The sequence below is a fragment of the Malania oleifera genome, chromosome 4 (assembly GCF_029873635.1).
Source record: "Malania oleifera isolate guangnan ecotype guangnan chromosome 4, ASM2987363v1, whole genome shotgun sequence".
NCBI classification, from domain to species: Eukaryota; Viridiplantae; Streptophyta; class Magnoliopsida; order Santalales; family Ximeniaceae; genus Malania; species Malania oleifera.
This window is the reverse complement of record NC_080420.1, coordinates 2,050,477-2,075,417: the sequence shown is the minus strand read 5'-3', so window position 1 is coordinate 2,075,417 and position 24,941 is coordinate 2,050,477. Positions and strand designations below refer to the sequence as shown.

The following is a 24,941-nucleotide window of genomic DNA, read 5'->3' as shown; positions in this document are numbered from 1 at the left end:
TTTATACACCCCTAATGTTTATAATACCATGCATTTATTTTATTTTACTCTTTGAATGAATCAGACTTTTTAGATCTGAATGTTCAAATTATTTTTTTTTTAATATAAATTATCTAATGCTATGGAATTTAATTTTTCTAGAAAAACTTATTTTAGTTCTAAAAGATAATAATATTTTTATCTACAAAATTATTTTATATTTACTTGTATGCGACATCTTGTAATGGTCACAGAATGACGTAATGAGCAGACAAGTCAATGTAGGAATTATGTGCCCCACCCTACTTGCTCATCAAGTCAATCAACCCGACAAACATTTTTTTTTTTTAATACTTCTACTGATAACAATACTCCTATGGAAAATAGGAAACAGACTTGGCGTTTTTGATAGCCAGCAAATACGAGTATCTGTTGGGCAACTTGTAAGAAGCAATGATAACCCAATGAATATTGGAGTGTAATGCGCGTGGAAGCAAAATCTTAAAACATTAGAAGGAAAGTGAGAAGAATAGATTTTACTTTTTCTATGTTTGATTATCAAAAAAGTGGGGAAGATAATTAAAATACATAATAAATTAACAAGCCCCAATTTTGATTTTACACATACATAACATTTAATTTTGACAAATACACGTAATTTTCAGTAATTAAGGAAACAACTACACACAAACCATCTAGTTCTTGGGGGTACAAGCATATCCAAATTCATTTGTTTAGGGCGTCAAAAGGGGGCTACCTTCCTTGATGAGCACAAATACGCTGCCCCCATCTCCCCTAGAGATCTGAAGTTCTTCATCGAGGTATGTAGTTAGCAGCCATGATTCAGCACTAGTGTTTGAGATAGGGATCTTCAATGGTGGTTGGTTGGAAAAGGTCTTTACAACAGACGAAGCAGTGTTCTGGAGTGAGGTGATTAAGCCTCTGAATGGGGTGAGGTCGATCTTTTGTCCCAGAAATTCTACATTCTCTGGGATCACGATAGAGTCTGTCAGCTGGGGAGTTCCAATGATGCCTTCTTGGAACTTGATCTGAATTGGAGAAGACCCAGCAAATAAATAAATAAACCATTACGATAGAAAACAAGAAGGAATAATCTGTTGCAAAATGTGAACCATACGATATGAAATCTACCGATGTTAAAACAATGAAGTATCTGATTAAACAGCAAGTAAAAATACCATCGAATCAAAACCACCAAATGTGAAAAACCTTCTAACCAAATGTACCCCAATTCTCAGACATGACCTTCAATTATTAATTCTTTGTCCCTTTAACCTAAAACATATATTTACCAGTCTGATCAACATATATAGGCTTAAAAACAGCAGGCTGGTTTTGTTGTTGTGAATCAAAGTTTGGAGGTTGTTTCAAAATTAGAGAGAGAGAGAGAGAGAGAGAGAAGGAAATCCATGTGGTAATAATTTATTATTACAAATGATTAATTGTAAAGGGGAAAAAAAACCATTAATCTAATAAAATAAAGAAGAAACTAAAAAAGCATTGTGTGTGATAGCATCAGTCCACAAACTGCAAGTACTGGATCCAACGCTGTTTTATGAGCCCTGCTTACTAGTGACCAACCTCATTACTTCTTTTCTTTCCTCTTGTTAGCCTACCCTTTCATGAGTAATCAGCTTATAACATGGATATATTCGATGGCCAACCCAAAGATGTTTTTTCAGCGGCAGAAAACTATATAGGCCATAATAAAAGAAAATTTGGAAGAAAATGCATCTGTGTAAGAAAAGCTTAGGATTGTATATGAAATATCCACATCCGATTGCATTGTTGTAGGGCTATAAACGTACTCTTAGTAGGAATTGTGCAACTTAGGGTTCATAAGCAATGAGTAAATGCAAAAGTTACAGAAACATAGTGCAGAAAGTGAACCTGCACACGCTGGGGACTTCGAGGTTCAAATTTAGCATTAGCGCTGACAGAAGTAGTGGTGAGTGGTCCAGAAAACTGAACGGAATTTTGGACTGTGAATGTCTCTGAATCGATGGTCTCTGATATCTCCTCCACTTCCACCAATGGTAGTGTTCCCCTTGACATCAGGGGTAACAAACCTGCAAATGATGTATACCTGCAGGACCCCAAAAATTTCAAAGCCACATAGACCATTATTACTTGGGTGGACTTATCACAGTAGATAGGTCATGAAGCTAGGTTAATACAAAAATATAAAGGTGATGACTGAGCTCATGGAGAAGGTGAGGATGGAGAGAAAGGTGATGGCTGAGCTCATGGAGAAGGTGAGGGAGAGGACATCAGTGAGGGTGAAGACCATAAAGAATGGCTGGTAAAGGAGAAGGGGTAGGTTGGTGCTCTGGTTTGGGCCACTAGGAATGGTATAGGTAGCAGCAAAGGCCACAGTGGCAATGAGAACCGCCACAATGATGCAGTTTTCAGAGGTTCTCTTCAACCATTCTCTAGCTTCCTTATGGAGCTCCTCATTGTTGGTAATGAATAGCTCTTCTGCAGTTTGTCATTTGCAGTTGTAGTATTTGATGAAATGCATAGTTGAAATTTGCTTCACACGCTGCACAAAATACATGTAGTTATAAATCACCCATAAAAGAGGTTAACTTCCGTTCACATATAAGTCGCTAAAATGTTTGATATTTTAGATTTTAATAACAAATTTGACTTCTACATGCTAGCATGCGAAGAATCGTATAGGACTTACAAAAAGCATTTCGATGCAATTGTTCACTGGGTTTCAAAGAGAAATGAGTTCTTTAGTGCAGAGATGCCATATTAAAAAATATTCATATAAGAAGAAGATGCATACACGTAGACACATCATGTATTTCTTATTTGCAATTTTACTATCAGTTCCAAAGAATGAGAATATATTCACTCATTTTTCTTTTCCTTTTTAATACAAATAGTTAACAGTATAGATAGAAGGCAACTATCATTATGTTAAAATGTAACAATAGATGGTGTCATTTTCAAACTTCGTCCAAATTTTATTCATTTATGAACCTCAACAGAGGTCAAAGACTCAGATAGTGGTAGGGAGCATAGATTTAAAGCTTAAAATTGAATTTGTGTTGATTTTTATGATGTTCAAATTAAATTTATCTTGTATTTTTCTAAAATTCACAAAAATTTGAATTCAAGTTTTGAATCCTAAGCTCCCAAAATTTTGTGTTAATGTTCAAGTTAATTATGTCCATTTTGCCTTCACTAAAATGAAATCTCTTTATGATTTGTTTTCAGCAATAATGAGTATTTGGTTATTAGAAATGCGTGCCTCACCTCGAACAGGTGCAACGCTTGTTGCAATTGGATTGCAGGGCTTCGGGTCTTCTCCTCCATATGTTTTTTCATTTTCATACCAACCATATGTAGAATAGAGTTCCCTTGATTGTCAATCTTCCTTATAAGCCTCCTCATCCGTGTTTCCATCCTCTCCAAATGGTCTAACACCTTCATTTGCCTATGCCTAATGACTACATGCAACACATTCCTTCCCTTGGCGTTAATATGTTCCACAACCTGAGGGTACATTTTTAGTATTTCTTCCACAATCTCCATGCAACCCGACCTTGTTGCCAAAACCAACGCAGAGCTATCATTCCGCACAATACTACTTCTTTGGTACGGGTTTTCTTCTATTCTTCTTCCTCCCATTGAGTTGGGGAATGATGCATTGAGTTTGAGGACCCTTCTCCTTTGGCTAGTGATGCATTTACACTAGACTTTGTTTTAACTACTCTCATTGGCCTTTCTCGTGGATCTCTACAAAATTTGTGTATCGTGGGCTTGCTACTCTCATACTAGCAAGCCCAAGATACACAAATTTTGTAGAGATCCACGAGAAAGCCCAATGAGAGTAGCTAAAACAAAGTCCAGTTTAAATGCATCACCAACCAAAGGAGAAGGGTCCTCAAAGTCAATGCATCATTCCCCAACTCAATGGGAGGAAGAAAAAGAAGAAGAAAACCCATACCAAAGAAGTAGTATTGTGCGGAATGATAACTCTGCGTTGGTTTTGGCAACAAGGTCAGGTTGCGTGGAGATTGTGGAAGAAATACTAACAATATACCCTCAGGCTATGGAGCATATTAACGCCAAGGGAAGGAATGTGTTGCATGTAGCCATTAGGCATAGGCAAATGAAGGTGTTAGACCATTTGGAGAGGATGGAAACACGGATGAGGAGGCTTATAAGGAAGATTGACAATCAAGGGAACTCTATTCTATATATGGTTGGTATGAAAATGAAAAAACATATGGAGGAGAAGACCCGAAGCCCTGCAATCCAATTGCAACAAGCGTTGCACCTGTTCGAGGTGAGGCACGCATTTCTAATAACCAAATACTCATTATTGCTGAAAACAAATCATAAAGAGATTTCATTTTAGTAAAGGCAAAATGGACATAATTAACTTGAACATTAACACAAAATTTTGGGAGCTTAGGATTCAAAACTTGAATTCAAATTTTTGTGGATTTTAGAAAAATACAATATAAATTTAATTTGAACATCATAAAAATCAACACAAATTCAATTTTAAGCTTTAAATCTATGCTCCCTACCACTATCTGAGTCTTTGACCTCTGTTGAGGTTCATAAATGAATAAAATTTGGACGAAGTTTGAAAATGGCACCATCTATTGTTACATTTTAACATAATGATAGTTGTCTTCTATCTATACTGTTAACTATTTGTATTAAAAAGGAAAAGAAAAATGAGTGAATATATTCTCATTCTTTGGAACTGATAGTAAAATTGCAACTAAGAAATACATGATGTGTGTACGTGTATGCATCTTCCTCTTACATGAATATTTTTTAATATGGCATCTCTGCACTAAAGAACTCATTTCTCATTGAAACCCAGTGAACAATTGCATCGAAATACCTTTTGTAAGTCCTATACGATTCTTCGCATGCTAGCATGTAGAAGTCAAATTTGTTATTAAAATCTAAAATATCAAACATTTTAGCGGCTTATATGTGAATGGAAGTTAACCTCTTTTATGGGTGATTTATAACTACATGTATTTTGTGCAGCGTGTGAAGCAAATTTCAACTGTGCATTTCATCAAACACTACAACTGCAAATGGCAAACTGCAGAAGAGCTATTCATTACCAACAATGAGGAGCTCCATAAGGAAGCTAGAGAATGGTTGAAGAGAACCTCTGAAAACTGCATCATTGTGGCGGTTCTCATTGCCACTGTGGCCTTTGTTGCTACCTATACCATTCCTAGTGGCCCAAACTAGAGCACCGGCCTACCCCTTCTCCTTTACCAGCCATTCTTTATGGTCTTCACCCTCACTGATGTCCTCTCCCTCACCTTCTCCATGAGCTCAGTCATCACCTTTCTCTCCATCCTCACCTTCTCCATGAGCTCAGTCATCACCTTTATATTTTTGTATTGACCTAGCTTCATGACCTATCTACTGTGATAAGTCCACCCAAGTAATAATGGGGCGATAATAATGGGACAATAATAGATTCTTATAAAACTGCAGGGAGACTAAAACTTTACATTTTTCTTTCCCTCTATAGTTTTCCATTATTGCTTCCCTACACTCTAATTTAGGCATTTGACTTGGAACATTAAACGTATGGAATTGCTAAAAGGTATTCTTTTCATAGGTATCTACGTTACCAAAAAGTAGTATTAGAATTTTTTTCAGGGTAATAGATATTAAAGGCTCTTAAATGTTCATTATTTATAATTTTCGAAATAAAAGACAAGAACACTTTCACGAATTCCAAATGCTTAAATGAAGAGATGAATTATTTGAAATTTTTGTTTATATAATAAAACTCCTCCTAACACCGTATATTGTTATTTGGCTTCTTCATGAAAAGGACATTTTAATAGTTAAAGTTTAAAATTTTTATATTAAAAGTATCGGGTTGGATTAGAAGTGGGGAAAAAATATGAAATGCTAAAAAGGCAAACATGGCTATCCATTATGTTTTTCTGATAACTATTTTCATCATACAATAGCCTTTTGGAAAGACCATGCCATAATAGAGATAAATGATTTGAACAAAGCAAATTTGCAAAATAACAAAATAATTAGTTAAAAACTTTGGCCCCGTAATAAATTCAGTTTTTATCCCAAAATATTGATTGTATCAAACAAGTCATTAAACTGGTCTACTGCTACCAATTATGATTAAGCATTCATTGTTGGCATTTTCATTGACCCAACAGAAAAAGTTGCTTACATTCTACAATTTTCATGATGCTTCAATATGGGAAAATCAAACTTCAAACAGATTTAGCTACAACCTAGAAAAGTTCATTCATTTGTCTGGTGAATTAATTGGGGAAATGATAAAATCCGTTTGAATCTTAATTTTCCTAGATTGAAGCATAACTTGGGGAAAAAAAACATCTGGCTAATTTCTAAAGAAGAAAAAGCCCATTATAAAGCTGAAATTGATATTCATGCTTCATTACAAAGTCTATGCCACATTCTTAACTAGCCAAATTTGGCATGTCATCCACATGGTTACCATGTTAGCAAAGCTTATGAGTTATGGCACGTTTGGCAAAGTGGCTCGGGAAATGGCAAATGTTTCTTTTAAGTTTTTGGTAATAATTCAACTATTTACAATTGAAGGGAATCTGAAGACTCCTGAAATTCCTAAAAACAGCAGTTTGTGAAACCAACCCAACAATAATCACAATTACCAGCAACAGTAACACCACTCAGCCACTGCAGTGGCCATAACTATAACAGGAAACCACAATCGATACCTAGGAAGCCCTTATAGGCATTTGTTAAGGCTATTATTGATTGGGTTGTTTGATAACCATTGACAGGTTTAATCCCTAGATTTGTAAAATCAAACATTTGGGATAAAAAATTTTAAACCATTTCTCTAATAAGTTTCGCTTTAGAAGTAACTCCCTTCTATCAGTTTTAGAAGCAATCAACAGGTATTTGAATGTACCAATCATTTTTAGACTAACAATCCAAACAAGGCCCTAAATAGCATTCTTCAGTCATCATAGTATTAACCGAATGGTCTCAAAAAACAAAGAAGACATGATAGCTATGTAAAACAAATGAGACGGAGAGAGTATTTTTTAAATTACCGGCGGTCACGAATCGCCGGTTGTACTGCATGCTCTTGTGGGCACGGCCTCGAGGCTTCTTCTTCTTATCTTGCTTTGCTACCTTTGGTCTCTGACCTCTCACCTTACCCGCTCGAGCCAGCGATCCGTGAACCTTACCTGAAACACCCAATCAAAATACCTGTCTTGAACACTACGATTCAACCGAACACTGAGAGAGAGAGAGAGAGAGAGGTTACCCATGGCGGTTGTTCGTGCTTCTAATCCTCTCTGCTCGACTTCCGAGTGAAGATGGAAAGACGGGGCGACGGGAGAAGCTCGGCGGTGGGATTAGGGTTTTTTGAGGGTTATTTGAAGATTCAGATACGCTGCAGATGGATCCTAGGGTGGAGGGGGCTGCATGCGACCATCGGACGGTTGACAATATTATTTCGGCTTGACGCGTGATACGATGTCGTTTCCTTCCGAATGCCTAATATTTTATGAGCACCGCACAAACTTCCAAGTGTTATATTGATGATTATTAAATTTTTAGAAAATTATAATTTAAAAGGAAAAATCGACTTCTTTTAGAAACTTTAAATTAGATTCATCTAGGAATGAAAAAAAATTAAAATCAATAACTTGTTGGGCTAATATTTTCAAAATTGAACCAAACTAAAAATTAAATTGAACTAATGTGTTCATCTTTTCTTTTAATTAATAACAATTATCTTTTAATTAACCTTATACATGCATTAATCTTCTTTCTTTTTCATGTTTTTTTAACGTATTGAAATATATAATTCACTGACTAAACTCGTTTTCTGCATCTATATATCATATCTCAACCCACCTCCCTATATATATATATAACTGAGAGCCAACTTGCAAAGCATCTCATCAATACAATACGTATTAATTTTTTTAAAATAAAATTCCATTCATGTCGATGCAGTTTAGGATAAGCACAACGTTATGACTTAATGTAAATTGAGGTGAGCACTAGGTGAAACCATATATATATATATAAAATATATGTTGCATGATACATTTTGATTCACCATACTTCATACATTCTATGTACAAATTATGGTATTAATGTGTCGCAGATTGTGTCCAACAAATGATTCATGGCCTAAGAAAGGGTGTGTCGACATACATGTGACGCATGCTCTTTTAGGCTATTGGAGTTCAAAATCGGCGATGCCTAATTAAAGAAGTGTGTGTGGTTGATGTGTGCTAATTACTAACTTTTGTTGCGTGTGCACGTAGTAAAATCATGTTGCAAATTGCCCATGCTTGAAGTCATTAGAAAGGAGAAGCAAAGGCATGATTCAGCCTTGAGACTAGCCAAGCTCCTAATAGCAAAAGACATGTCATGGAAAAAAACATACCCTTTAATAGGTTGGAGCAAGCCCAAGATACACAAATTTTGTAGAGATCCACGAGAAAACCCAATGAGAGTAGCTAAAACAAAATCTAGTGTAAATGCATCACCAGCCAAAGGCGAAGGGTCCTCAAACTCAATGCATCATTCCCCAACTCAATGGGTGGAAGAAGAAGAAGAAGAAGAAGAAGAAGAAAACCCGGACCAAAGAAGTAGTATTGTGCGGAACGATAACTTTGCGTTGGTTTTGGCAACAAGGTCGGGTTGCATGGAGATTGTGGGAGAAATACTAAAAATGTACCCTCAAGTTGTGGAGCATATTAACGCCAAGGGAAGGAATGTATTGCATATAGCCATTAGGCACAGGCAAATGAAGGTTTTAGACCATTTGGAGAGGATGGAAACACGGATGAGGAGGCTTATAAGGAAGATTGACAATCAAGGGAACTCTATTCTACATATGGTTGGTATGAAAATGAAAAAACATATGGACGAGATCGAAGACCCGAAGCCCTGCAATCCAATTGCAACAAGAGTTTGCACCTGTTCGAGGTGAGGCACACATTTCTAATAACCGAATACTCATTATTGCTGAAACCAAATCATAAAGAGAATTCATTTCAAATAAGGCAAAATAGACATAATTAACTTGAACATTAACACAAAGTTTTGAGAGCTTAGGATTCAAAACTTGAATTCAAATTTTTATGGATTTTAGAAAAACACAATACAAATTTCATTTGAACATCATAAAAATCAACACAAATTCAATTTTAAGCTTCAAATCTATGCCCCTACCACAATCTAAGTTTTTGACCTCTGTTGAGGTTCGTAAATGAATAAACTTTGGCCGAAGTTTGAAAATGGCACCATCTATTGTTACATTTTAACATAATGATAGTTGTCTTCCATCTATACTATTAACTATTTTTATTAAAAAGGAAAAGAAAAATGAGTGAATATATTCTCATTCTTGGGAATTGGTACTAAAATTGCAAATAGTAAATACATGATGCGTCCAGTGAACAATTGCATCGAAATACTTTTTGTAAGTCCTATATGATAACAAACATTTTAGCTACTTATATGCAAAGGGAAGTTAACCTCTTTTTTGGGTGATTTATAACTACATATATTTTGTGCAGCGTGTGAAGCAAATTTCAACTGTGCATTTTATCAAACACTACAACTACAAATGGCAAACTACAGAAGAGCTATTCATTACCAACAATAAGGAGCTCCATAAGGAAGCTAGAGAATGGTTGAAGAGAACCTCTGAAAACAGCATCATTCTCATTGTCACTATGGCCTTTGTTGCTGCCTATACCAATCCTAGTGGCCCAAACCATAGCACCAGCCTACCCATTCTCCTTTACCAGCCTTTTTTTGTTGTCTTCACCCTCTCTGATGTCCTCTCCCTCTCCTTCTCCATGAGCTCAATCATCACCTTTCTCTCCATCCTCACCTCTCCATTTCGACTGCAAGATTTCAAGCAATCCCTCCCCTATAAGCTAATGTTGGGATTCACGTTTCTAATCCTCTCAATGTCCATGATGATGGTGGTGGCATTTGCAGCTACTGTCACCCTCATGATCCCTAAGAAAGAAAGCTGGACTAAAATTGCACTATATTTAGTGGCATTACTTCCCGTGACCATCTTTGTGCTGTCCTATCTTCCACTCTACTTGTCCCTAGCGAAAATTTTCATGTACATGGTCAAGAAGATTGTGGACGCTTGTCCTCGATTCGATCACATACCTATTCTAGATTTGATCTCCAACTTATTCAAATGCCAAGAACCCCAATTCCCTACAATATCCTCCGAAGCTCATCATGCTGAAATCGATTCCACAAAACTTTCATCATCTCAAACCAATCCCATTTAAGAAAAAACCCAAGTGAAATACCATATTAATACCATACTAGCATAATACTCTACTGAAAACACCATTTTTCTTTAGCATCAAAGGGGAGCATGAGTATTTATGTTACTGTTTGTTGATGTAGTTGTTTTCTTGTATGGCCTTCGATATTTTATAACCAAGTCGAAATGTTCTAAACCATCTAAGCAAGTAGCCAAGCTTCACTAAATTGGGTTTGATTCTTCTTGTAATGCTTTCATTTTTTGTTTTATCTTCTTTCTTGTTTGCTTATCTCTATCTGCTAGTCCATCCCCATTTCTTTTCTAGATGTGCTACTTAGATTGCTTTTTCTTGTAACGAGAACAAAGGTAAGCAAGAATAGTCTAATGAACCTTGCAGTTTTATGCATATAAAGAAAATTTTAAAACATTAGAAGGAAAGTGCGAACGAGATCATCAGAAATTAATATGCATAATAAGTTAAGAAACATAGTGTGAACTAACGGACCCAATCTTGAGTTCACACATCAATATGACATTTAATTTTGAAAAGTACGCATCTGTTATTTTCAACAATAAAGGAAATTACGTAAACACAAGGTCCATCTACTTCTCGCAATATCACTATATAAGGGGCTACCTTCCTTAAAGAGCACAAATACGCTGCTCCCATCCAAAGTTCTTCACAAGAAATTATTCATTCTTCGGGATCACAGTAAGAACCATAAGCGATGAATATTACAAATTCCATGGAATCACTAGAAGCCATAAAATATGAAAAACCTCCGTATGAAATGTTCTCCAATTCTCAAACATGACCTTTGATTATTAGTTCTTTGTCCTTTCAACTTACAACATGTATAAACCATGGGCTGATGCACACATGCTCAAGTGGCTATAGCCCCCACCCCCCTTAAGTGAAGAAAGTTGAAAATGCAAGTCAGCTTAATTTTTATTTTATTTTTTTGTTTTTCCGATTACGCCCACTTCAGTTGCTGCTACATGGGAGCTAACTTCAAATAAACAAAATTTGAGTGGTTGCTTCAAAATTTAGCATTAGCGCTGACAATAGTTGTAGTGAGTGATCCAGAAAACTAAGTAGAATTTTTGGACTGTAAAAGTCTTAGAATCAATGGTCTGTGATATCTCCTCGACTTTCACCAATGGCAGTGTTCCCCTTGACAAACCTGCAGCTGATGTATACTTGCAATACCCCAAAAAATTTCAAAGTCACATTTTTTTTTTTTTTAGAAAAAAAGGGCGGCACCTCCATTTATTTATTAATAATCTCTCACTTTTGGCGGAGGAATACCGTGATTACAAGTTAAAACCAACCAACCAAATTAGGACAAAACAAAAATGAACATAACTAACAAAGGAGATAACAACATAAAAACAATCAAAAACAAAACGAAATACACCAAACCAAACTCTAGAGATGAACTAACGACGAACGGAAACAAGACCCCACCTATCCATCCGAAGGATACCTTTTAGATAACGTGGTAGAAGGTGTTGTTTTTCGTAGATTACATTGTTTCTCATTTTTCCTTCTTTAGCAAGAAAATCAGCCGCACTATTGCCTTCTCTATATTGATGCATCACCATGACATTCACTCCTACTAACTCTGTCACGAGCTCCTCCCAAAATTCCCAAAGATACCACAAAGTACATCTACCTTTCCGAAGCCAATCAACTACAATTCGCGAGTTACTTTCAATAATCACATTAACATAATGCAAACATTTACACAAATGAATTAATTCCCTGATTGTTTTTAATTCCGCACTATTATCCGTACCATTGCCAAAATAACTTGAAAAATCCGTTTTTATCATGTCATGGCAATCCCGAATAATTCCTCCACCTCCTGAGGTACCCGAATTGCCCCTACAACTCCCATTACAATTAAGTTTTATCCACCATACTGGAGGTTTAACCAATGAAATAATTTTTTTCAGGCCTATCGCAAACTCCCTAATGCTTAATTTGAAACTCATTCAAAATCTTAATGTCCGACTTCTTCAATTTTTGAAAAGAAATGGTGCTCTCAGCAATAAAACTAACTCAGAATTGAACACTTCTCCACATTTGATCTGCACTTTGATAAACTCTTTTCATTCTCGCTTTACATCTGCGATTCCAGAGGCACCACGTAATCAAACATGGAATCAACCTGATTAAAATACCTTTAATAGACGATTTTTTTTTGCATAGTGGAACCAATTTGCCATTTTATTTTTCCAAGGAAGAGATCGTTGGAAAGGAATCCCCAATGCCACACTAGCCTGACGCCAAACCTCTGAAGTCACCTATCCTAAAGAAAGAATATGATTAATGTTTTCCTGGCTTCTCTGAACGCAGCAATCGCAAGCCGAAGTCATCGATATTCCTTTGGTTTGAATTCTATCATCTACAGTCAAACATCTAAACCAAGCTCTCTATAAACACATTGAGATTCTTCTGGGCAATAAAGAATGCCAAAACCATTCATTCCACAAAAAATTATCACTTCTGCTCCTCATTGCCTCTCTAGCCGTTTTTGTAGAAAAATTACCGTCTAGGGCAAGCTTCCAGACAAAAATATCCTGCCCACTTTTACCCGCCGGCACCTATTGCAAAATTTCCCTTGTTTTATCAGCACCAACCAATTCTCGTACTAAATCAGAGTTCCAATTATTACTTAGCCAGCAATCCTTAATACACAGTTTCTTGTTCAAAATATCCTCAGTACTCACAGATAACGGGTCTGATGACAGCCACCTGTCGAACCAAAAAGAAGAGTTCCCACCTCTCACCAAAATTTTAACATTATCCATAACTTCTGGAATGGTGGCCATAATTGATTTCCAAAACCGAGAGTCATTTGGTCTCCCCTTCCTTATTAATAAATGATCATTTCTGCAATATTTAGCTCTGAAAAAATCTGCCCACAGATTGTTAGAAGTGAGCAATCTGAAGGCAAATTTCATGAGAAGAGATTTCTGAACTTCCTTAAGATCTTTCAGGCCCAGACCCCCTTCCGAGGTAGGTTTACAAATTTTCTCCCAAGAGTGCCAATGAATCTTCTTTTTATCTTTCACCTCTCCCCATACAAAATTTGAAAGAAGAGAATTAATGCGAGAATATGTGACCTGCGAAATCTTAATAACATACATCAAATGAATAGGCATTCTAGATAACGGATGTCTTAATAAAATCAATATTCTACCTTACGAGAGCAACTTAGATTTCCACCTTGCAATTTTCTTTCTAATCTTCTCCACAAGAGGCTCCAATGTCCTGAAAGATAATTTTCCAGACACCAAAGGCGCACCCAAATATGAAACAGGGAATTTACCTTCCATGAAACCCGTGATTCTCAATAAACCACACTTCCTAGCAGGAGTGATGTATTTTGAGAGGAATAACACTGACTTAGTCTTACTGATTTTTTGACCCGACCACTTCTCATGCCTTTTCAGAGCGTAAACTAAATTTCTCATAGAACTCTTCCCACCATTCGCAAAAATAAGAATATCATCCGCATATAACAAATGTGAAACCAATGGGGTCCCAATCGGATGATTAAATTTACCAATCCAACCAGTCTCATAGTTTTTCCTAAGCAACTTTGTCAAAACCTCCTCCATTATGATGAATAAATAAGGAGATAGTGGATCCCCTTGCCGCAAGTCTCTTGTAGATTGAAAAAACCCCTTAAAGGTTCCGTTCATCAAAACAGAAAACCATGGAGACTCCACACAATTTTTTATAAGCTTGCGAAACCTTTCAGAGAAACCAAAAGCCTTAAGTACCTCCAGAAGAAAATTTCAATTCACTCTATCGTAAGCCTTAGTTATATCTAGTTTTATCATCACATTGCCGCCAACTATTTTTTTGTGCAAAGACTGAACCATTTCTTGAGCCAGTGTAATATTTTCAAAAATACTTCGCCCAAGAATAAAAGCGTCTTGTTCATGCGAGACCAACTTATCAACAAGCTCGGTTAGTCTAAAAACAAGAATCTTGGAAAAAATTTTATAAGCCACAGAGCATAAACTAATAGGCCGGAATTTATCAAAGCTAGAAGGATTATCCACCTTCGGAATTTAATTAATAAATGAAAAGGAAAAAAACTTGGAAAGAGTAGTGCCCTGAAAAAAATCCTTTGCCACATCCAAAAGATCTTTTTTTACAATGTCCCAGCAAGATTTATAAAATTCAGATCCAAATCCATCCGGTCCCGGACTACTTTCTTTGGGAATATTAAACACCGCTCTTTTAACTTCTTCTTCTGTCGGATCAGTACAGAGTAAATTATTATCAACATCTGAAATTTGCCTTTGAATTAATTCGGAGAGATCGCATGGTTCAACCGCTAAAGACTCTGAAAGAAAATTCTGGAAAAAAACAGTTGCCTTGTTATGAATTATTTTCGAACCCTCCAATATCCTCCCATCATTCAGAACCATACAGTTTATACAACTCTTATTTCGCTTTTGATTGATAACTGAATGAAAGAATTTAGAATTTTGATCCCCCTCAATCAATCATTTTTTTTTTTTTTTTTTGCAATTTGTCCTAAGCAAGATGCTTCCCTCTTCTCCCACACCTGAATCTTCACCTTTGTAGTCAAGTAATCAGCTTCGACGTTCTTAGAAAAACCTGCTTGTAGTTGATTTTCTAGATATTCCATCCTTTCCTCAAGAGCTTTTAAATTTTCTTCTACTCTCCCAAAGACATTTTTATTCTATGTAGGTAATGCAACTTTAGTTCTCTTAAGGTGAATAACAAGTTTCAGAAGACCCGAGGCCGAGTCATTCCTGATCCATACATCTTTAAAGTACGATAAAAACATATCATGCGAGCTCTACATATTTAAGAACCGAAATAGGGTAGGGTCATACCGGGAGAAAGACGTATTTGTATACACCACCATAGGGCTATGATCTGATGATTTCCGACTCAGATATTTGAATTGAGCCAAACCATATAGATTGGAAAAACCATTATTAATAAAAACACGATCAAGCTTAGCCCAACTACAAGCCACCCCTTCATGGCCATTGCACCACGACATTCGTGAGCCTGTGTTTGATAAATCAAAGAGATCACACTGATGTAAGCAATCATTAAACTCCATCATAGGAAACAATGGTCTTGAATTTCCACCAATTCTTTCAGTATCCGTTCGAATCACATTAAAATCACCCATGACCAACCAAGAAAAATCTGATTGGCACTCCTTCAGTTGCCGCCATAAATCTCTTATTTCAACATAAGAACATTTGACATAGACAAAACTCACCAAAATTCTTTGTCCATCCTAAAAAAACCACCTAGAAATCTTCTGAGTCGTGATTGAAATCACCTTAAAGGCATCTATATCCTTCCAAAATAGCCACAATTTACCGCCCTGATTTTCATTAGATATAAAATGGTGGTAATTCAAAAAATTACCCAGCATTACCATCCGCTCCTCAGCCGTGAACGGTTCTGAAATAGCAAACAACCCAACATTAAACTTTTCAATTAGCATCTTTAACCTGCCTCTAGACCTGCCCAACCCCCTAATATTCCAAAAAAGAATTGTATTCGTTATAAATTTAATTTATGCGATCGGATGAGAACCCTCTAAGATTTCCTCACCGAATTTTTTACGGAAATCCATCCCTACCCTGTATCAGACTCATATATTTTTTCTTTGCCTTTTAAAACTGATATTTCACCTTCTTCCCTCAGACGAATAACCCCGAGCCAAATCCTCCTGTTGCAAACCTTGGTCCCGACCTTCAATCAGCTTAGAACTATCCACGTGATGCACTTCCTCTTAAGATAAAGGTTCATCGTTTAAAACTCGAGGATCATCATCACATTTGACTTCTTCACACTCCCCTTCATTCCTCTCTATTGAATCTTCATTCCCATTATTTTCTAATGCTCTCTGCGGTATATCAGAGTTTTGCCTTACATGATCCCCATTTTCTTGAACTACAGGAGTTTCCGCTATTTCAGGGCTCCTATCATTGATCTACTTCATCATATGCACATTACTGGGTCTTGCTTCTTGCACCACCTTCTTTGCTCATTTATCCAAGTCGGAATTGGTTTCTATTATACCGTCATTAGTCTTTGGTTTCCATATCTTTTTTTCTTTATATTTTTCCTCATCCCTTTGCTTCTCTCTCACCCTGCAAACAATTGAGGTATATCCTTTCCTACAACATTTAAAGCAAAAAAAACTCATCTTTTCATATTTGGCCTCTTGCCAAATACATTGTTTCGAAGATAAAACAAGAGGAAATCCTTTTACTGACTCCATTGTTAGGTCAACTTTCACGCAAATAGGTGCCCCTAAAGCTCTCGTATGATTAATTGTTGCATTATCAATTCCAAGATAACGACCAAAACGAGTCGCTATTATTTGGAGAAAAATCCGTTCATTAAATTACAAAGAACAAACTCTAGCTGCTTTTAAAAATAGATGATACTTATTCTGATCTATTTAACTAAAAACATCAGCCTCATTTTCAGCAATATGTTTTGGCTAAAATTTAAAATACAAAATTTCTAGAGGCCCATTTAGCAATTAGAAAATATTAGGGAAAGTAAAGGAAAATATGAAGAAATCAATATTTTCATGTTTAGGTATCAAGAAAAAATATACCTAGTCTTTGCGATGGAAGGTAGCATATCTCTTACATTATTATTATTACATGAATTAAATAAGTGACATCAAATGATGTCAATGGAGGCACATCTATGTCACTAGTCCAGTGGGGATTGTATTTTTTTCTTTTTCCCTCTATCTTTATTTTACTTATAAAAAGGAAAAGAAAGGAAAATAAGGAGGAAACTTATTTTCCATTATATTTTCTTTCTATGTTAAACACTACTAAAAATAAATATTATTTTAATATAATTAAATAATAAGAAAAATCAAATATTAATGATGTGTAAAATCAAAATGTTGTTCATAAATTTGGTATATTTTCTATTTTACTTCTTACTTTTCTTGACAACCAAAATATGAAAATATGAATTCAATGATATTTCCTTTTCTTTTTGTAGACACCCCATTTTGTTCAGGCTTATATAATATAATTTGGATTCTTAGGTTTAATTTTAATTTCCATTTGGGTATTTTCCTAGTATAATTTTGAATTTGTACATGAGTGTGTAAAAATTCATTAATACAGTGAAAATTGAAAAATAGAAGAAAAATAAATGAATGCATGAAATATATTATTTTTTTAATACATGGAAAATATAAAAAAATAAAAGATAAAAAAAAATAAAGTTCAGTGAGCCAGCTTTTTAATGCTTGCACTTGCACACATAAAGAAGATTTCAACTAGATATGTGGATAATTGCAAAATCAGAATTAAAAGATAAAAAACATTTAAATCAATTTAAATCTGATCAATCAATCAAATTTTGATTGATCAATCAAGATTAATGGGTTTTTTACCCTTTGAACCTATAAATAGTGAATTTTGTCGCGACGTCCCGATGCACAGGTGCTTCAAGGTGGCAAAATAAAAATGTATTTTAAATTTTTGGCAAAAATAAGGAATTGTCGGAGTCGTCACTAACCTTTTAGTGTGATTAGAACATATGATTACTACCATGTTAAGAGTAGAATGGATCTACGTTACCTGAGTTGGGGTCGAGAGTTCGATTACGCGAGAGAAAGGTATGAGCACCCCCTACGCACCTATTCTTATGAACAGTACCTAATTAATTTAAAATTATCTATAAGTTAATCTAATAAGTCTTTAAAATTACTCCTCTAGTGAATTTACCAATACACATGCAAAATGAATAAATAAATAAATAAATAATACAAAAATATACGTATATAAATATATATACATATTCCCTCAGAACTAAAGGTACGTAAAGCCCGAAAGCTCATACCCTCGCATTAAAATCATAGGGATAAAATCAAAAATAGGTTAAGAAAATACACTCCCATATTTTATTTTATTTTGAAATTTGTAGGATTTTTCTAAGTATGAACGATAATATTCCAGGAGGTTTTTGAATTTACTTAGGGATGAAAAATTTGCAAAGATAGATTTCCAACTTCAAAAATATTTCTTGGGTTTTTCTGCAATTTTAAAACTTTTATAACATTTTTTGATATTCTTCCCCAAAATTTGAAATAACCAAAAGACAACTAAAGAAAAATCCTAAAAATCAAATCAAAAATATTTTTGGAGTTTTCTTGTGAATTTCCTGATTTTTATTTTTTCTTATTTTTATCCTTTGATTTTTTTTACTGCTTTTAGTCATTTTAAAACCCAAATAAATAAATATGAAAATATAGGAAACCGGTTCAAATCACTAAATATGCATAACTATAAACACAAAATAATTACAATCATCAATAACAAATAACAATAAAAAAAACTGTGATACTAAATAACAATAAACATGATAAAAAAAAAACCTAAACATTAAACATATCGCATGAACATAGTCTATTTAAATAAATACTACGAAACTCATACAACTTGAATATTGCCTATTTAAATATACAACAGCAAAAATTATTACATTTAAACAATAGAACTCTTACCTCCACAATATAAAAAAAAATCCTACAATAATAAGAACAAACCCCTTAATATTTACAATAAAATACAACAAGAATTTAAGCAAATACTACAAAAAAAAAAAAAATCTTGCAACAATAATATGGATTGGTTAAAATATACAACACATACAACAACAATAAAAAAAACTTAAACTTTAATACACACACATACATAATAAATATCAATCCTTTAATATACAATATATAGTAAATATCGATCCTTTAATATATACACACAAGCAATAAAAACTTGAACTTTACATATTAAAACCCAAACAAATCCAAAAAGATGTATATATATATATATATATATATATATTCATAGGTATATAGGCATGTGTGTGACAGTATGTGCATAGTGTGCGTGTCTACTGTGTGCCTGTGTGTGAGTTTCAGTGTGTGTATGTGCATGGCTGTGAGAGAGCAGGGAAGATGACAACAGGGAGATGATGTTAGGCGAAGAGCTGCAGGAGGAAAAACCTGCTGTCGGAGTCTGAGGAAAGTCTGGCCAGCGGTGGTTTCTGAGCAGGCGATGGAGCAGGGATGGTTTGGAGCGGGGGGCTGCCAGAGGCAGGGAGAACAGCAGGGCACGATTGAGGAGCAGCTAGGTTATTGCAGCAACAAACGTGGCTGCGACGGTGATGGAGTGTGGGCGGCCGTACTGGATTTGGCGTAGCTGTGCTGGGTGTGTTGCTGGAGCTGGTGATCTCTGCTGGTTATTGGCCTGAGGAGGGCTCAGGTGGCTGCTGCTGTTCTTGGTGGAGGGGTAGGGGGGCTGCTGCAGTCTGGTGGAGGAGCTGTGGCAGATGGAGAGTTGCTGAGGGAGTTGACCAGAGGATGTTAGGAAATGATCGACGAGCAACAACCGCACAAGCAAAATTATGCAACAAAAATATGAGACCAGATTTACGTGGTTCAGTCCACTGTGACCTACGTCCACGGGAGAGCTCAAATCCACTATAACTATTAGGAGATTTACATAAGGAGAAGGAGGAGGCTACTGCCCTCAACTCCTCTCTCACTCTCACAAGGATTCAATTTGCCTCACACACACAGACCTCTGCACACACAGCTCTCTCCACTCTGCACCTCACAACACAGCACCACACAACTATCTTCTGCATCTCACCATACACTGTTGCAGTTCACCACACCACTTCCACACACACACACATTACATATATATACACATGGGAGGGGGAAGAAGTCAAGTAAGGCTACTGCAAATCAAAGAAGATGGCTACAAATTTCAACAAAATCTGTAGAGGTTGGTGGTCATCCATCTCTAGCTTCAACATTTTCAACTGAGTGCCGCTGCCGACACACATACGAGCCACACATCTCCTAACAGAGGAGTGGCTGGAGGTTGGGTGAATGGTGGAGCTGAGGTGAGGGGCTGACAGGAAGAAGAAGAAGAAGAAGAAGAAGAAGAAGAAGAAGAAGCAGAAGAGTAACAAAAACTTTTTTTCTTTCCTGGCCTTGGCTGTGCGCTGACGTGCTGTGCCCCCCGTTCTGCCTCTCCCTTAAGGCCTTCTTATAGACTTTTGGTTTTAACCCTAAGTAATAATAATAATAATAATAACATAAATAATAATAATAATAATAATAATAATAATAAAGTAATAATAATATTAATAATAACAGTAATAATAGTAAAAATAATAATAATAATAATAATAATAATAATAATAAAGTTGTTGATTAAGGTGTAATCCCAAGAGGGGGGGTGAATTGGATATTAAAAAAATAATCCACTTAATTTCCTTTTACACACTTCTTATAAGTTTACCAACTACTTCTAATTGCTCAATTATGTGTGAGTGTGGCAATCCTATCTATGCATGCAATATACTCAATTTAAATATAGCGCGGAAAATAAAGAGTAAAAGGAAGAGAGAAGACAAACGCGATTTTACGAGATTCAGCCGACTTGGCCTACGTCCTCGCCTTGAGCAACCACTCAAGGATTCACTAAAAACCCTGCTCCTTAAAGTGGGACGGAGCTTCCCTTACAAACCGCTGCTTACAAGAGGTACAGCTCCCTCCTTATCCGCTGCTCACAAGAGGTACAACTTCCTCCTCACACCCGGTTCATAACCGAACCGAGTTTACAATAAAATCTGAAAATAACACTCAAAACAATGCTTCTAACAAAAGCTTGTGAGTACAATTCAATTTCCTAGTACATTAACATATGATATAACTTGAAGCTCAAGAATGTATGAAAAACGATACAATCGTTTGATGTATGATATGTGTCAACACACAAATTCGTATTTAATCAAAATTCCCAAGTGAAAATATATTTGGAATGCTTTGGAGTCCACTAGGGTTCTTGATTCACTTTGTAAAGATGCACAAGTATATTTGAAGTGAGCTATTTAACAAAAATTTGACTTGAATACAATTCAATCAAAAATCACAAAGTTTTCCTTCAAGTTCCAATATTTTAATCAAAGTAGGTTTTTCAATAAGAAGCCCAATGAACAATATATATAAATATGTGTTTATGTACTTCTTGAATCGCAAATCAATCAACCAAATTAACAAGTTTTTTCTCAAAACATGATCTTTTCGAAAATCAGTTTTTATATGTGAATACACACTCAAGATCAAAACCTCTTTCTAATGATAAACATGTAAAGAGATGAGAGGTTCTTGAAAAGTAATAACTTGACAGATCAAACCTTAATACTGGATTAAAGTTTAGTTGGATGAATGAATGCCCTTTTGATTTCAGTAGAGATTTTCCCAACGAAGATGGAAGAAGATTTGAAGTGCAGAAAATCGGCTCTAGGGTTCAAGTCTTGCAATGAGATGTATGTTTTTCTTGTTGTATCTCTTAGCTTGTGTTCTAGGGTTTAGATATTCATAATATATATTATATTACCCTTAGAATTAATCTCAGTTGTTGGACCAATAAGATACTTCGCGTGTCTTTTTAATAAAGAACTAATTTTTAGGCTTTCCCGCGAGTTCAGGCAACCGAACTCGACTTCGGGCTCCTAAAGTGTCAACTTCAGGCGCCTGAGGTTCCAAGGTCAAGCGACCGAAGAGCCTCGGCCAGGTTTTGTCTTCTCTATTTAATTCTTCATGTGATTGAACTTAATCTTCAGGCAACCAAAGAAATTCTTCAGGCTACTGAGGTTTGAGTTCAGGCGACCGAAATCCCCATTTCCTCAAATTTTCATTTCTAACCTGCTTGGCTCCTTTTCTTGGGTCTTTCATAAAATATATTTTTCATGATTTTGAAAACATTTCAAGGTCCATGAGAGTTTTCTAATGATGTATATGAAATGCATGAATCCTAAAACCATTATAAGTTATAAGGAGCCTCAAATTAAATCATATGAAAATGTAAGTACATCAGTTCTAAATACCCTTTCTCAAGATATTCTTGAACTTTGCCGCTTGCATCTTGATTCCCGTACTCTTTGAGTTCCATGGATCTTGTCAAGATTTGTTGACTTTCTGTGCATGCTTAGTGTAAGTCATGTTCACAAACTCAATGCACAGATCAAATATCAAGTGATTTGTCATTATCAAAACAAGATTTGACTCGTAGAGTCAACAAAAGTAATAATAATATTTAAAAGTAATAATAGTGAAACTAATAATACTAGTAAAAATAATGATAGTAATAATATTAAAGTTAATAATAATAATAATAATAATAATAATAATAATAATAATAATAATAATAATAATAGAAGAGTGATAATAATAATAATAAAAATTTTGTTATATTGGGTTTGGGAAAAAATGGGGTGTCTACAAATTTTATAAGGCAATTTTTTATTTTTTTATTTTTTATTTTTATTTTTACAAGCCCCAACCATTATTACCTCACACAATGGACGAGTTGTATAGAGGAAAGTGTCTTAGAGCATATATCTTCATCAAAGAATGGAAAGTGTCCAAGAATTTTCTATCCATTGAAAATTCTCTCTCTCTCTCTCTCTCTCTCTCTCTCTCTCTCTCTCTCTATATATATATATATATATATATATATATATGCACACATGCATATGGAAGCGTGACAAATCCAAAGGAAAGGAAAATCTCATTCTTGTAGAGTGTAAACCACGACATCATACATGTGGTTGTATAGGAAAATGACGGAATAATTTGAAGCAACAAAAATTGGTGAATATGTCAAGAGGACAGCAAATGGATTTCAAGCTCTGATTCGTAAATTAGCCCTATATATTGATGCAGTTGCTTTATTGTTCAAATGCAAAAATTTCTTTTTCCCCCCCCCCCCTTTTTTTTCTACAATGATAAACATTTACAATAAACAATGGATGAACTAAAAAACTCAAACATAAAGAATTTTCATCAATTATTGTATATTTATGGATTAAATTAATTTTGAATGGGTGAAAATTATAGGTTTGTATTTTCGATGCTCGCCTTTGTAAATTGTTCAAGATATCAACTCAATCAACTCCAACTTTTTGTTAGTTAGTAGATAAACATAGGAAGAACTTTTATTATACATTTTGTTTTTAATTTTTATTAAAAATAATTTATTTGTGCATGAAAAAATGCCCAAAATTTTAAAATCCAATTCTAAGAAGATAGAAAAATTTAGAAGTTTCTCGATTTACAATAAAATTGGGAAAGAATCAAAATATTCCAAAATGCATATGTGATCCCATAGTCCATCTTATGTATTCTTTCATAAGTTTTGAGTAATTGTAAGCATATATATATATACGGAGATGGTTCAGGTTGGATTGGGTGTATATATATATATATATGAGTTATAAGGAGATGGTTTGGGTTGGATTGAGTGTATATAAAGCGAGACAGTTTGGGTTGGATTGGGTGGATTAGATGCAAAACCCATAAACAAATATATATGGGCGGGTTATGTAAAATAGGAAATTGTCGACCAACACAAATCATTTAAAACCAATTCTTGGGTCAATTCGATTTGGATTAGTTAGGTTGATGAACACCCCTAGTTATGCATGGAGCTTTGGTTAAAATAAAGAAAATTTTAGGGGTTTTTCCAAATTTTAAAGAAGGAAAAACGAATCTCCTTCAGCACAATTAGACTTCCTCAGAGCCACACCCTAACTCCCTCATTGCAGCCGGCACAAGCTTGTCGCCTTAATGCTTAATTGCTAATCATTTTTTGGCCACCTCTAGCCCCTATCAATATTATTTATAAAAAATTTAACTCTATATTTGGAGGGATCATAGATTTGGAGTTGTATTATATTCGAATTAAATGTAATATAAAATTGTATTAAAATTTGTCCAAACCCATCTAAATCCAAATCCAAGTTTTGAAACTCATGCTCCCAAATGCTACCTAAGTAATGTTATTTATCAAAATTTGGAATTCTTGAATAGTGAGTTGTTTCTGTTAATGTTAATCCAAATTTGAGTTGAATACTATGTGGCTACATTGTTAATCTATTATTCTTCATCATATTAATTAGATACTTTTATGGGTAAATTTTTCGTTCATAATTGTGTTTTTAGATTTTATAAAATTCCTATCTAGCATGGACCCTATGTTGTTATCTTTGGCCATACTAATTTAATGTTTTTGTGGGTAGATTTTTTTGAAATTATATTTATTTGATTTCTTTTAAAGGCTCTAATTTAAAGTGACCTACCTTGTTATATCAATTTAATATTTCATGAGTAAATTCATATTGTTTGAAATTAGTTTCTTTGAGTTTTTCTAAATTAAAAGCTTTTTGAAATGTGTGTGTGATAGTTAGTGGACAATTGAAAAATGAATTAGCTTGTATTAGATTTTGAGTGAAATAAAATATTGTGTTGTAAATTTGATATATTAGGAAATTGGGATTTTATTATTTTGTACCACATCAATTCTTATAGTTCTATAGTTATAATTGTGTTGTTAATAGTAAGAAACAAGTTGAAAAAAAAAAATTCGGAACAAAAAAGAGAAGAAAATATTAATTAAAAAAGAAATCTCTTTCCAAAAAAAAAAAAAAAAACATTTTGGCTAGATCTCCTTTTTTTGGCTAATTTATGCTTTCGAAAACTTAAAAGAGATGATCATAAAAAAAAAAAACAAA

At 34.8% G+C, this 24,941-nt stretch overlaps 2 protein-coding genes across 3 annotated transcripts; one reads left to right on the top strand and one right to left on the bottom strand.

The window, feature by feature from the left end:
* Window positions 1-500: 500 nt before the first annotated feature.
* On the bottom strand, window positions 501-7,455 carry LOC131152724 (light-induced protein, chloroplastic-like). Of its 2 annotated transcripts, XM_058104553.1 has the most exons (4): window positions 7,301-7,455; window positions 7,083-7,220; window positions 1,891-2,069; window positions 501-1,028 (listed from the first exon to the last, which is right to left on the bottom strand). In XM_058104553.1, the coding sequence occupies exons 1-4, from the start codon at window positions 7,302-7,304 to the stop codon at window positions 714-716; spliced, it is 636 nt and encodes a 211-aa protein (XP_057960536.1). In that variant the 5' UTR covers window positions 7,305-7,455; the 3' UTR covers window positions 501-713. The 2 variants fall into 2 exon arrangements, with proteins under 2 accessions (XP_057960536.1, XP_057960538.1); XM_058104555.1 differs by lacking the exon at window positions 7,301-7,455 and having other exon boundaries at window positions 1,891-2,129; window positions 5,437-7,219.
* Window positions 7,456-8,338: 883 nt separating this feature from the next.
* Window positions 8,339-10,316, top strand: LOC131152936 (uncharacterized). Its single transcript, XM_058104903.1, has 2 exons — window positions 8,339-8,893; window positions 9,576-10,316. The coding sequence occupies exons 1-2, from the start codon at window positions 8,339-8,341 to the stop codon at window positions 10,314-10,316; spliced, it is 1,296 nt and encodes a 431-aa protein (XP_057960886.1).
* The last annotated feature ends 14,625 nt before the right edge of the window (window positions 10,317-24,941 follow it).